Source organism: Lissotriton vulgaris, chromosome 2_1 (assembly GCF_964263255.1).
Source record: "Lissotriton vulgaris chromosome 2_1, aLisVul1.2, whole genome shotgun sequence".
NCBI lineage: Eukaryota > Metazoa > Chordata > Amphibia > Caudata > Salamandridae > Lissotriton > Lissotriton vulgaris.
The window spans coordinates 1,398,687,140-1,398,702,283 of NC_141687.1; the positions used below are offsets into that span (position 1 = coordinate 1,398,687,140).

The 15,144-nt window shown below is 47.3% G+C and overlaps 1 protein-coding gene across 2 annotated transcripts in view; it reads right to left on the reverse strand.

Moving 5' to 3' along the window:
- LOC147732652 (uncharacterized) overlaps positions 1-15,144 on the reverse strand; it is a 286,393-nt gene that overhangs the window by 40,558 nt on the left and 230,691 nt on the right. For both annotated transcript variants that reach the window (XM_086957165.1, XM_086957164.1), the window contains exon 6: positions 13,229-13,303. In XM_086957165.1, coding sequence (XP_086813291.1) covers positions 13,229-13,303 — 75 coding nt within the window. The remainder of the gene's footprint in view (positions 1-13,228; positions 13,304-15,144) is intronic.

A 15,144-nucleotide genomic window follows, 5' to 3' on the forward strand; every position in this document is an offset into this window, starting at 1 on the left:
GTCCCTGCTTGGAACGCAGCGCTAGTCCTCCGCCGCTCCCCGAGGAAACGAGAGCGGGCGGAGGGCTGCTGGGACCGGCCGGGGCAAGGAGCGAGTGTGCTCTGTGAGGCGCGGTGCGCCTAAATCCACCGGGGCTGCGAGGCTGAGCGTGATCAGTAAACAAGGAGTCCCAGGAGTATCTGGTGAGGCGGGCTCGCCGCGGCCAGGACGACAGTGAACAGGGGGAGCAGCCATCCGTAGCAAGACACCGTGACTCGGGTCGCTGGAAGGCGAGAAGTCGCCTTCAAGCCTGTGAGGCTGGAGGGCGCGCTCATACTGGTAAGCGGTAACTACATAAGGGGATAAGCAGCTGCGTTGCGCGGGGCTAAAGGATGGCACAAGTCAGTGATGCGTGTTTTTTAATCCAATATATCTGTGTCTTAGAAGCAATTGACCCATGGCACAGCTGCTCGTAGCGAGATGAGTTATCATTGCAGTTAATTTTTCTTTCACGAAGTGCCGACTGTAGTGGTAAACGCAGGAGAACTGAACGATAAGTAAATTGGAAAGGAAACCAGAGGCGCGGGACCCTGACAAGGAGTTCATGCAGATTAATATTTTCGATGGTACAAATATTTGAGCTGTGTGTTAAATGCAAGCCGCTAATCACGATTACACCCGGTCACTGAATGGCTCCACGGGAGAGCGGGAGATTGATGCTTGTGTTAGCAAATAGAGCACTACAAAGGAGGGTAGCATGCTCCCCGGGTTGCTCATGCCCAGGCGGGGGATGGGGCAATGGTGGAATGTAGCACCTCGATGTTAGCTGTACTTTTCCCAGTCAGCCGAGGCCCAGGGTAGTTAAGGCGGTTTGCCTAGGACCCCAGCGCCCTCCCTATGTCACAGCTAGCTGGCTAGATAGCTAGAACGGTGCAAGACTGATTCGATGGGCAATTCACCAACTGAGTGAGAGTCCCGGCGTCGGCTCAGCAGCCTGTGATTCTGGGCAGATCCCCTTGGGTAATGTGACTTGCGCTTCCTTGGGCCGATTTGCGTAAAATAAAACAGTAAAAGTAGATTCTCCGCCTTCTCTTAACTCACCCATGTGGGACAATAAATGAACGTGCTGCCTGTAATGCACGACTGCTCCGGCAAAGCGCCCTGAAACCGGCGGTCAATATCGTAGGCGATCGCCACAAAGAGTGTTACGGAAGGGGTACATAACGGGTGATCAGGCAAAGAGCTCCGATCCGGGTTGGCGCTACATAAACCGATGAAAGATTTGGGGGGGAAAAGGCATTCTCTGCAGGACAGTCAAACCTCGGGATCGCGGCCACAGCTGGTGATATCGGGCAAATCCCTTAATTTTACGGTGCCTGAGTTTTAATGCAAATAAGGTGCCCGGGTAAAGCGCGCCACCCACCTCAGTTCGAGTTTGCGCTATATAAAGAAAGGTGCAGAAAAATCCCCACAAAAAAGGGTTACTTAAGGTACACACAACCGGGCAAATCACTTTATCTTACTATGCGTGAGCGTGTAATGCAAAGACGGGGCCCAGGAGAAGCGCTCCACCCCCCTCGGGTCGAGTTGGCGCTATATAAAGGAACGCGCAGAAAATTCCCCACAAAAAGTTGCTGAACGTGCACATAATTTGTGACCGGGCAAAGCGCTCCAATCAGTGTGGCCGAGAATGCGCTGCGCAAGCTACAGAAAGATTTGGGGGGCCAAAAAATGAACAAGACATTCGAGCCTCGTGGTCGCGGCCACATGTTTACAGAGTGCACAAGAGATTATGGCGCAGTGATGTGCACACCAACATACACGGGCATACAACTCAGTTGTGAGTTCTTGGTTTTAGTTGCGCACACATGAAACTGCTTCCATTTGGGCGCGCATTGCCTTATCGTGAGGAGAACTGAATTGTGTTTAGCCCTTGTTTATTGAACGGCGCTCATACCTGAAAGTGCTTAGTTTCATATATTTAACGTGTGCACCGCCTTTATATAAAATGTGCAGAGAAATCCCCGGTTAAGATCTATTAAAGGTGCACATAACTTGTGATCAGGCAAAGCACGCCAGTCCTTGGGCCTGCTTTTTAGAGTTCCTTGTTGCTCAAATTGGTGCAACTCCTGATATTTGTGAGTTTCCCTCGCCTTCATTGCTAGAGTTTTCCCCCTGATAAAGTCTCACGGTAGTCCTTGAAGTGGCACTAATATTTACACTGAAATTATGAACACGTCACACAGAGAAATCTGAAACCATGGCAGCTACGAGGGTGGGCAGGATTTCCGTGAAGGTGATCCCACCATAGGCTAAGAGAGATTTGCATGCCTGGTGAATTAGAGGTAATCTATGTAGACTGACACCTCTAAATGAAGGGGATTTGAGAGGTTAGACCAGTTACTTAAGACCTAAAGTGTGGCAGGCTAGAAGATGGAGGTGGGAGCGGAGATAATTTAGGGCAGATAATGTTTGCCATGTCAAATTATTTTACACTTTGCCCTACCTATTTTCAATACCACATGCCTGCCATGGAGTCAACATTTACCATGTTTCTATCCTTAGCTTTATTGCTTCTTTAAAAAATGTTCTCCTTCAGACAGCTTCTTTGATTTGTTAGCCTTTCTTAGACTCTATATACAGGGCGTTAGTATAACCGTAGGTCACCGGGGAGTAGTCTTGCATGCCTCCTTAGGTTTACATATGAAAGTAATTTTCTATCTCGTTTAAAAAAAAAAAATCTATCTATCCGTAGTTCCACTCTTAATTGTGGGGCTCTTTGCATGTGTGTGGGGCTCTGTGCGTGTGTGTGGGGCTCTTTGCGTGTGTGTGGGGCTCTTTGCGTGTGTGTGGGGCTCTTTGCGTGTGTGTGGGGCTCTTTGCGTGTGTGTGGGGCTCTTTGCGTGTGTTTGGGGCTCTTTGCGCGTGTGTGGGGCTCTTTGCGTGTGTGTGTGGGGGGGGCTCTTGCGTGTGTGTGGGGGCTCTTGCGTATGTGTGTGGGGGGCTCTTGCGTGTGTGTGTGGGGGGCTCTTGCGTGTGTGTGTGGGGGGCTCTTGCGTGTGTGTGGGGGGCTCTTGCGTGTGTGTGTGGGGGGCTCTTGTGTGGTGTGTGTGGGGGGCTCTTGTGTGGTGTGTGTGGGGGGCTCTTGTGTGGTGTGTGTGGGGGGCTCTTGTGTGGTGTGTGTGGGGGGCTCTTGTGTGGTGTGTGGGGGGGGCTCTTGTGTGTGTGTGTGGGGGGGCTCTTGTGTGGTGTGTGTGGGGGGCTCTTGTGTGTGTGTGTGTGTGGGGGGCTCTTGTGTGGGTGTGTGTATTGGCATTGTAAATGAGAATGCCATTTATTTATCTGTTTTCAAAACCAACACATAAATAAAAAGTTTGCCATTTACAATGCCAATGGCTCAAACTTTTCCGAAGGCGAAACCGTTGCATTGTAAATGCTTGTTGTAGGTTAGTTTAATGGGGCGACAGGCACACTGCAAGTTGGGGTGGCTTTTTGGTCTAACGCAGGGGTGCAGGGTGTGTTTTGGGGATTCCTCTGGGGGTGGGTCTTTGTTTCATTGTTTATTTCGAGGCTACACTTTGCTGCATATTCCGTCTTTTGTGCCCGTTTCTTCGTGGTGGGGAGCACTGTTCTCATTTCTGGGATGGGGGGTAGGGGGCTGAGGGTGCCGAGTTGGAATGTCAATGGTTTGGGCGATAGGATAAAGCGGGGGATAGTTTTGCAATACTTGAAACGTCTTTCACCAGATATAGTGTTATTGCAGGAAACACAACTGATAGGGAACACATGCCATGCATTAAACAAATGGGGCTATCGTCTGGCGGCACATTCCGGATTTACTACTGGGTCGAGGGGGGCGGGCGTCCTCGTTAGGAGCTCCGTCCCCCTGGAGATAGACGACACCGTGTTGGATGCTAGAGGCCGATATGCGGCCATTACGGGCCGCTGGGAGGGGAAGACGATCTCCATACTCTCTGTATATGTCCCGCCAGGCCTACAGTCCACCACGTTTTCCGATTTGGGAAGGGTGGTTTTGGGTTTCCCTGAGGGTATGTTGGTTGTGGGTGGTGCCTTTAACTCGGTTGTCTGTGGTAGTGAGGATCGTAGACCCCCCAGGATTCTTCCGAAATCACAACCATGGCTGGGCAACTTCCTGGATGCGCTGGGTTTAGTGGATTGCTGGAGGCAACTGCACCCCGGACAGGCCTAATATACCTTTTATTCGGGAGCACATTGGAGTCTCTCGAGGCTTGATTATATCCTAATACCGGCGGTGCAGGTGGTCTCTGTCAGGGAAATTCAACACCTTGCTAGGGGGATCTCGGACCACTCCCCACTCTGGCTTACTATTGATGTGCAGTTGGGAACTGAGGGCCGGGTTGCTCCGATTAACCCCTGGCACCTTCGTAATCCTAAAACTAGAGCTGAGGTGGTTAAATGCATGGATTATTACTTTGCTGAGAACGTGGGGTCAGAATCCTCCTCCATTTCCCTTTGGGAGGCCTATAAGACAGTGATTTGTGGTCAAACCTTGTCCTTGATTGCTAGTGCGAGGAAAAGCAAGAATGATGAGGTGGTATGTTTGGAGAATGAAATTACTGCTTTGGAAGAAGAGTTGGAATCTGGGGTTACACCTGAGGGGTTGCATGTTCTAACCCTTAAACAGTCTGACTACAGGGCTCTGGTGACGGATGCGGCCAAGGCGATGAGTCGTGAGCAACAGGGGCGTTTGTATGATGTCGGTGACAAAGCAGGAAAATCGATTGCTTGGTTGGATAAAAGAGAAAGATTGAATCGGGTGGTGCCTGTTGTAGAAAGGGTGGATGGGACGCAGGCTGTGGACCCGGTTGAGATAGTCGGGGTCTTTGCCCAGCACTTTCAGAAGGTCTACGCGCCGGTCTCGGACAGACCGGATGAGGACTCACATTTGCTACTTAGGGATATCGCGTTGCCTAGCCTGTCGGAGTCAGACAAGGAGCTTATGGAGGCGGACTTTTCCACCGATTAAATAGCGCTCGCTATCCGCTCCCTTCGCTCGGTGAAGGCCTCCGGCCCAAATGGTATCCCGATCGAGCTGTAAAAGTTGTGTCCCTACAAAATGGCGCCACATCTTCGCCAAATGTTTTTGTAATCGCGAGATCTTGGATCCCTTCCCCGGGATCAGAGACTGGCGTCCATTGTAGTCATCCACAAAGACGGGAAGCCCCGCGACCAATGTTCATCATACAGGCCGATCTCGCTTTTGAACGTCGAGCCAAAGATCTTGGCAAAACCTTTGGCAAATCGATTGATTAAGGTAATCAGCGATTTAATACACCCAGATCAGTCTGGGTTCATTCCCCATCGTAATACTGCGCTCAACCTTCGCCATCTTCATGGCGTATTGGCAAGGGCGGGGTCGCTTTGTGAGCCGGCCATCTTGGTTTCTTTGGATGCCTCGATGGCCTTTGACACGGTAGAGTGGCTGTATTTGTGGGTGGCCCTCGCAAAATTTGGTTTTGGCCCAAATTTCATCGGGTGGGTTAGTCTCCTGTATGAGCAACCGCTAGCCCAAGTGGTGGTCAACGGTAGGGCCTCGGAACCTTTTGTTCTCGGAAGAGGCACACGGCAGGGCTGCCCCTTGTCACCACTACTCTTCGCGCTCGCCCTTGAGCCCCTTGCCGAGTGGCTTCGGTGGGAACCATCGCTCAAAGGCATTAGGTGGTCCCCTGACTTTGAGGATCGTATATCGTTGTATGCAGATGATATTTTGCTATACCTCACTTCCCCTCGTAAATCATTAGGAGTATTGTTCGACGTTTTGAGTTCCTTCGGGAGGAATTCTGGCTTGGTTATTAATTGGTCCAAGTCCTGCATCTATTTGCTTACTGGAGAATTGCCTTTCTTGCCCCGCGTCTGTCCGATACCGATATCACACGACGGTTTTAAGTATTTGGGGATTTACATATCATTGGACTCCGCAGTACGATATGAGAGGAACTTGCTTCTCCGGCTTCGATCGGACGTCACGGCGTGGTGTGGTTTGCCGCTGTCCCCGGTAGGGAGAGCGGCCCTCTTTAAGATGATGTCTCTTCCCCGATTCCTGTACGCCATCCAAAATACGCTTGATTTGGTGCCTGCCAGTTATTTCCGCGAGATTGAGGGCCTCCAGAGGAAGCTGGTGTGGGGCGGGCGGCCTCGCATTGCACTGGCGAAATTGACTTTGCCCTGGTACGATCGCGGCATAGCGTTGCCCGATATCAAAAGATACTATTGGGCATCCCAGCTGAGTGCAGTCAACCACGCAATGTACGGTCCGGTCCTGAATCCCGCATTCGAAATGGATAGATGGCAGCTACCGGGAGGCGACTATAATAGGGCGCTATACTCTAGATCGGCTAGGAAGAATCTGACTGGCCCCACTGGGGTTGCCGTACGGGTGTGGGGTAGTGCAACCGCTGCCACGGGGTGGTCGGACAAGCTGACTAGAGCTACCCCGCTTTACGCGGCAGAGAGACTGGGCAGTCTCTGGACGACTAAGGGATTCGACAAATGGGACCTCATCGGCATCAGTAAGGTCGGAGATCTCTGGGTCAAGAATAGAATCAAAACTTTCGATGAACTCAAACGGGAATACACATTGAGTGATAGGGAGCACTTCCGCTATATCCAGATTCGCCACGCGCTTGAGTCGGTCTTCCCAGCCGGAACCGCTATTCCAGAGTCCTCCCCCCTGGAAGATAGAGTGCTTGACGGGTATGTCTCCGATAGTACTATTTCTCTCATTTATAAAAAACTTATCAATGACCGCTGGGATCTTCTTGTACAGCTTCGTGGGGCCTGGACCGGCGATGGGCTGGAGTTGGATGATGTAGACTGGCAGGCCGCGATATCCTCCCCCAAGGAGGTTGCGATTCCGGCGCGTCTCCGGCTGGTGCAACTGAAGATTTTACACCGTGTTTATGTCATGGGTCCACGCCTGATGTGTATGGGTTATTCTGTGGATGGGTTGTGTAGGCGCGGCTGAGGTATGCTTGCTACTTTTCTTCATATTTTATGGGAATGTCCGGATGTTGTGGTATTTTGGAACCGTGTGCATGCTGTTATGGGAGAGGTGATGGGTGTTTCATTATTGCCAGAGGCCAGACGCTGTTTGTTGAACGTCTGGGAGCCGAATTATTACAGCGATGCTAAGACTCAATGGGCCACCCTCGGCAACATGATAGCGAAAAGGGACATAGACCAACTGTGGGATCTCAAAGGGCACCTCTGGTCTCAACATGGAAGGAAAACATGGACTGGTGCATGTTCAGAGAAAAAATTGTGTATGTCGCCCGTGGCAGGCCCAAGAAGTGGGGGAGGATATGGGGCCAATGGAACTCGTATCGTGGAGAGATTTGCACCCTCCCTTTCGTAGAAGCCTCTGATATTCCTCTGTCCCCGTGACCGTGCATTCCATACATCTATATCCTATTGTATACGACTTGCTTGCCTACTCTCGGTCCCCTTCCCTCCCCTAGATCCTCTATCCTTTATCAAATCAGCTCCTTTAGCTGGGTCGCTCCCCCTGCTACCCGAGACAGCCACTTACTGTATAGTCTATTGCCTCTGAATTTTTGTTTGTGTGTTTGTTTTATAAAATATAAAACGTGAAACCTTTCATTCATCCTCCTATCACCACAAGATCACTGCATGGACATATGGCATCGCTGCCGGACCCGCGGGTTGTCGGCTGATGAGCTGTGTAACATTGTGAATTTGATATTTATTGCTACTGGCCGCCCTCTGTGCTTGTAGGTCTGTAACTGTACTACTTTTCTTGTAATAAAGGTTTAAAAAAACAAAACAAAGAAACTGTTCACCACTCAGAATATAACACATACCTGAACTTTTTACGTTTCCTCATCGTATTGGAAGGAATTAATGTTGGCTAAATGGACTCTGGTAGGAAGGGCAAAGCGACGAAAACAAGAAAAGCGAGGCAGAGTCTGCTCACGCTGCCTGCACGCGATAGTCGGCCCTCTGATTGGTTAATAAAGAACACCAATCAGAGAGCTGACTTGAGCGTGCAGGCAGCATGATGAGGGGCGTGCTCTATCCCGATGACGTCAGGGAGAGAAAGAAGAGGAAAAAAAACGCCCCCGAATCGGGAAAAGACTGGGCTTAAAGGGAGTGACGCCCCGCTCCACCAATGGCTGGCCAGCATTTACGAGGCCAGCCAATGGAGAAGAGGGGCGGGTTCAAGCCCCGTACTAAGAAAAATTAAATCTCCGGACCAAACTGCGCAAACGCAGCCTACGGTCCTCGACCCAAAAACCTTAAGGAGTCAGTTGTCAAGGGACCGGTGTTGGTCTGGTTCCATTAATTCCTAAAAGGTCTCTTTCGGTTGGCAGCAGTGCCTACATTTCTGTCTCTAGCAGGGTTCCTCCCTCAGACTTATGCTTTTTAACATCTACACATGTCCACTGATTTCTCTCATTGGATCCTTTGGCTTCACAGTAATCTCCTATGCGGATGACACACAGATTTTAATATGTTGCACAATAACTTAGCACCCATGACAAAATAAGTAATCCGCTTTGGCGGCCACTCAGGCGTGCACATCAACTAGAATAAATCCATATTCTTTCCTCTCACCGAAGCAATGCGCCCTTATCAAACAGAGCACCCACTAAAATGGGCAACCAAACCAACCAAGTACCTGGGCATATGGTTAACTAGAGACCCGGAAGAACTCTGGAGAGCAAAATGTGGAATGGCTTGAAACTAGAACCCAGATATGGAACAAGCTCCCGCTCTCAATGGCTGGACGTATTGCGATAGCCAAGATGGTGGTCCTGCCAAAGTTTTTATATATATTCCTTAATGTCCCAGTCCCCCTCACGGCGCAGTATTTTAAAAGACTACGCTCAGACATGATTGCGCTAACATGGGCAGGCTGACAACCGAGGGTTGCCTACGCAACCCTAACACCACCCTTCACACAAAGTGGAATGGGGGCCACAGATTTAAAGCTATATGCACTCTGCGCTCAGGCAAGTTTCCTACATTTCTGGCTGCACCCAACACCATTCCAGCCGCATCTGATGGTGTAAGCAGATCAGGCTTTCCCTTGGCCGCTAACAACTGCACTATTCCAGCCATATAAAGCAACCAGGGAGGAAATTAATACAACAGAATGCTTGTGCTGGGCATGGAAAGGCATCTGCAGATGGACAGGCTCAGAAACTCTATACGCACCATCCATGACACTGGCACAAAAACCCTCCTTCTCTCCACTACACAACAAAGAAATGGCACGCCTAGCCAAGAAACTGGGTATGCGTACCTCTGCTGACCTCTAGCTGGGCGGAAAGTTTCCCTACCCCTTCATCAATACAGCAATAATTGCAGCCACCCCATTAGACACTTTTTTATAGTACTAAATTAGAGCAACTTGCAGAAACACAAACAGCGTGTTCCCAGACCCCTCACCAGTCATTTTTGCACTCGAATATGTTCATACAGCCACGCCACTGTGCTAAATTATAACCAGACTCTACTCCCAAATGCCAGTAGCCTCCCTGCTGGGCACTGAACAAGCTCGTCAGGCCAAAGAAATGGACATGATCACTGGCCTATCGGTGGAACAATAGCAATACTGTTGTAACCAGACTGAGCGACTCTATCCCCATTACAGATTGAGGTTGATACACTTCAAATACCTACACAGACTATATCACACCCCTAAGGCTCTCTATAAGATGGGCCTGACTGCCGACGTGAGGTGCATGTGGTGCTCTGCACCTTATGCCGTGTTCAAACATTTAGCTGGACGTGTCCACATGTGGCAGAATACTGTAGGGTGGTATGCGCGATAATAAGTGCCATCACATCAAATTCATAGCACCAGCCCTGCTCATATATTTACGCACATATGTTAAAGAAATTCCTGACACAAACAGACGATTGGTAGCAATACTTCTACTGCTGGCCAAGCGCAGGATGGAGATACACTGGGGTCACAAACCAGCACTATCAGCTAAAGCATGGCTCGCCGATGCGGAACACTGCCAGACGCACCTGACCACATACTGGAGCCTCATGCCCCCAGCGAGCCACCCACACAACATCTGGGATCCACTGGTAACATACCTTCGCCAGCTAGACAACCAGTGGCGGTTTCTGCTGTTGGGCGTCGGGGCTCCGCCCCCCTTACTTTCATTGCCAAGAGCAGTCAGAGTAAATAAAACGAAAAGCAATTTGTTCGCAAAAATTATTATTTTTTTTAAAATAAAATGAGTACACATTTTGTGCTTTCTTCTCTGACGCACCTTGTCAGTCTCTGTGCTTGCTTCCATCCGTGACGGAAGCAAGCATTCCTCAAATGCTGCCCCTAGGCTTGCCGAAAGTGTAGAGTATTTGCCGGGCTGAAGCTCTCACGGCCCTGAGGCCTGTGAGGTCATCAGCTCGGCAAATACAAGGCCTTGTCGACCAGTCTCCTCCCCCTGATGCCCTGGGAATGAAATCAGCCCCGGGCGTCTGTCACTGAAGCCCTGTATCTCTCGGGCTTCCCGTCAATCAGGGTGATGAGACATGTCACCACACCCTTTCCCAGCACGTCACAAGGTGGGGTGGCCCCCACCCTGTGATGTACTAGGAAAGGGTGGAGTTAAGGATACAGGCAGCCGGGAAGCCAAGTAATCGAGTCTGCGCAGTGTGTCTTCATTAATTTTGAATACACACTTCGCAGACTCGAGTTGTCTGCTTCCCGCGCTGCAGACATTTTTGGACGCCTTTTCCACCAGACTCGTGGATATTAGACACTGCAGATGTCTAGTGCAGTTAAAGAACTTGCCTTGCTTCAATTGAAGATTCACCCGAGTCAGTCGGTCCTGACAATGCTTCAGACCGGCAACCTTATGAAAAAGAAAAACTTTGCTGCTGGGGAAATGAGAAAGTGACTTGCTCGGGCCCGGCCTATTTGAAGAAAGTAAAGTAAGCAATTTTATCAATCATCACTGCTGTATTATAATCCCAATAAAATGTATAAATTAATTGTTTTTTGCATGTTGGAATGGACACATCGTTTTCTTACTTTCTTAAGGTTTATTTTTAGGATCAGGAGAGAGGAATTTTTATTTTATAAATGCAATTTGTAAATACAGGGAGGGAGGAACGTATTTATAATTCTTTAGAGTTTAATATGGGGTGATATTTCAAGTAGATGGTGGTCCTAGCTTGTAAACAAAATGATCCCGTGAGGTGTGCTTGTGACATGTTATGACTGGCATATTTTCTTTATGGTAGATGATGTGAATGTCAGAGCGGCCGATTTTTCAGTGGTGAGCTAGGATCGAGTCCTGGTGTCAGCTCAACATCCTGTGGTTCTGGGTAAATACTCTCCCTGTCAGAACATGAATATTTCCTTGTCTCATGCAACTGGTGCTCATGTAAAGTGCACCAGTATCTTTGGGGGAGTTTGGCCTTTATAAAAGCTGCAAAAAAATACAGAGCTAGAATGTCAAGAACTGACATTAAAAACGCATTTACTGTTCATTTTTACCACATCCAGATAATCCTTCACAACTGATTTAGGGGACATACAACTAGATCTGAACTCAACAAAACACTGAATGAATTAGCTTTGCAGAGTTCCCTTCTCTTATTGGAGCAAATAACGTGCAATGTGTTTTCACCACGAAATACCTTTGATTAATAGTATCATTAATTTGCCTATCTCTGTTGAAGCTTTTACCTATGCCGCCTGAAGTGCAACGCATGCATGATTGTTTTTTTTGCACTTGCCATAACTAGTCAGCAGGATGCTGGTGCCTGGCTGTTTGAACAGCCACCTAATTGAAAATCGTCTCTTAAAAGAATTTCATTTCAACTGAACTTTTTCTGCTTCTGCTCATCACAACATTGTTGTGCTCAATTCATTGCTAATTTCCTTTATATATTGCAGTAATTCAAAAATATGCCAAAATAAGGACTTCCATTAAACTGGAAACCATTGAAGTTAAAAACAGCTATGGTGTTTTGCTCTTTTTATTTTAAAAAATTGTTCTTGAAAATAAATTATTTAAGTTTTAAAACAAGATTTGCGCAGGGAATCGCGACCGACCTCGCAAAAAAATCCCGTGCTACCATAATGTTATGTTAACTCATACCTTCACAACCCCAGCCGCACCACTCTCAAACTTCACCAGCCGCCACTGTAGACAACACTGACTCAAATCCATGCTCCCCTTGTGAGAACTCACAACACGAACCACATAGAGACGCTGCATGAATATACAATAGAACCTCATCTGTGCGACACTGGTCACTGATTCCGCAAGCTGCATACCTCAGTCATGCTCCAAGAACGACTGGGTAGGTTACTGGGTAACCTGTGGATATTCAGTTGTGTCAAATTGCTATAGTAAATTAACGCCAAACTCATTGTACTGGAATGAAACTAAATGTATGGCTCTCTTGAAAAACATTTTTAAAACTTTAAAGGAGTAAAAAATTTATCTTTTCCAAACCACATTTTTTATTCTAACCTGCTGGAAAAAAATGGAAAGAATCCTTATTACCCTTAAAGACTGCTAAAACTTCAGGATGCATTCATTCTACAACAATTTCCTGGCTAACAGTTCACCCTGTCTTAAATTTTGTAGGCAATATTATTTCTCTTCATTTGTAGAATGAGTTTACTAAGAAGACTTCCAGTAGTATTTTGTATGATACATCTCAGCTCTCTGCTCCATGAAAAATCGAGTGAATTTGTAAAGGTTTGAAAGAATGGGAAGCCAGAACAATGTCATCGTTCCCTGTCGTAATAATGGAGATATTCACAAATACAACTCGAACTTTTGGCACTCATGCCACAAACTGAATACCTACAAGTGACTATCAAATGCTAGCCAGCATTGTCAAGCAACTGTATCTTATCCAACATGGTCACCACCGCCTTTAAATGATATAAAGTAGCATCAGCCATCTGCAGAATTAAAAATGGGAGTGGTTATTAGGGGATCAAAATGATTATATGGATGTGTATACATTTAAAAACTAAGGGTGAGTTTACAGTTAGATAATTATTTGCAAATATGGATAATATACCATCACAGATGAAAGTAGAGGGAATCCTTTTAGGAAACATGCATATTTGGCTCACCAGTGACACAGTATCAGCTGATATTGATACAGAAAATGATTACATTGTTGGAGATGTGCATACAAAAAGGCACTTTGGGATTTCTGCCCCGTGGGATTCATTTGGTACACACAATATACTAACCTGTTGTTCGACTGATGGTTTCCATGTGATCGTGGGCAAAGGGATCCTCTTCTGCTTTAATACTGAATGATACAACTGGTGGGAAAAGCAACATTTCTTATTCAAAAACATAGTTTAACTTAGCATTACACAAGAAGATACATCAAACATTGCAAGTAACCCTCCTGGAGGAAAAGCAGGGCTGGGGTGAGAACACCACACTGAATGCACCGATCACAAGATGCCTGTGTTGATAAGGACTCTTTGGTGAGCTGATCACTCTTAACACCTCATAGAGCTTTATCAGAGCATGCCTTGCTTCAAAGAGCAATTGATACGTAAGACATGGAGCAAGGTGTTTGGGTGGTTTGAGTTTAAAAGTAATTGATGAGGAGGCTTCGAATTTCTAAGCCCAGCCACCTCACAATGTTGTATTTTTTGCTGGTCAACATCACACTGAATCATTTCCTAAGAAATCCATCTACTTGTGTCAAACCCATAACTGTAGCTGCCTCTACCACACAAACAGTAAATGAAATAAACGCAATTTAAGCAATGGTGTCTGTGGAGTTGGAAACATCTGTTGAAATTGAGCTAATTAGAAATGAATTGGATATTGTGGAAAAGATGTTGATTGAAAGTGGCTTGAAACCAAAATCCAAATTTATTCCTGTTGGTACACATCATAACAGACATATTTAGGGATAGAGTAACCGAGGGATTTCACCAACTTTTGGAACATCCCATCCGTTCAAACATGCGCAATTACAATCTTACTGTTAATGAAGCTGCAGCCTTAAAACATCTACAATCCGATCCCACCATTGTCATCTGTGAGGCTTACAAGGGGGGGGAATGTAGTTATATTGGAAAAGGGAAGCTACATGGGGGAAATGGACCGATGATGAAGAATGACGATACCTTACAGTGGTGGCACCATCATTTCTGTGCATCTATGTGCTGCCCAAAAATCACAAGGGCGGCCCGTTTCCACCTGGCCGCCCTATCATTTCCGGGGTTAACTCCCCGATGGAACGTTTCTCTGAATATGTAGACCTCTATAGCCCATGGTGCAAAATCTTCCGGCCTATATTAAGGACACAAAGGATATCCTATGTAAATTTGAAGGCTTCACATGGTCCGAGAACCTGATCTTTGTCACATTAGATGTCACCAGCCTCTACACCTGTATTAAAAAAGAGTTTGTTGTGAAGGCGTTGCAATTTTATCTGGGTCAAAGGACGGCAGATCATCTGTCACATAATGAGGTCTAATTGGAAACGACAGATATTATTCTATCAAAAAATGTCTTCCTCCATAACTCTGTTTGGTTTCATCAAATACACGGCACAGCGATGGGCTCCAGGTTTGCTCCCGCTTATGCCGGACTATTTATGGGCTGGTTTGAGCGGGAGCATGCCTGGGGACGACACGCTGCAAGATGGATGGAACATGTTATCTTCTGGGGCAGGTACATTGATGATGTTATTATGCTCCGGGATGGACCTGCCCTTGACCTAATGTCCTATTTTGCCTACTTTAATGACAATCCATTCAATGTCCATTTCACTATTAATCACAACAAACAGTCAATTGATTTTCTTGATGTTACCTTTTTCATTCAAGACAATCATGTACATAGCCGCACCCACCGAATAACCACTGCCTGCAACAGTACATTGCATTATGAAAGTTCTCATCCCCATCACGTCATTGATAATATGTCTTATGGAGAAATGATCCGTATGCGACGGAATTGCAGTACAGAGGAGGCCTTTCTCTCAAATCTGAGGGAAACTGAGGAGCGTTTCTTGAATAGAGGGTATCCAAAGGACACTCTAAACAAAACACACAGGAAGGTATAATGAAAGTACCAAGAAAAACGACCCTAGCAACCACTCCGTGCAGAGGTTCCCCAAAAACGCTGATTGCCTTCA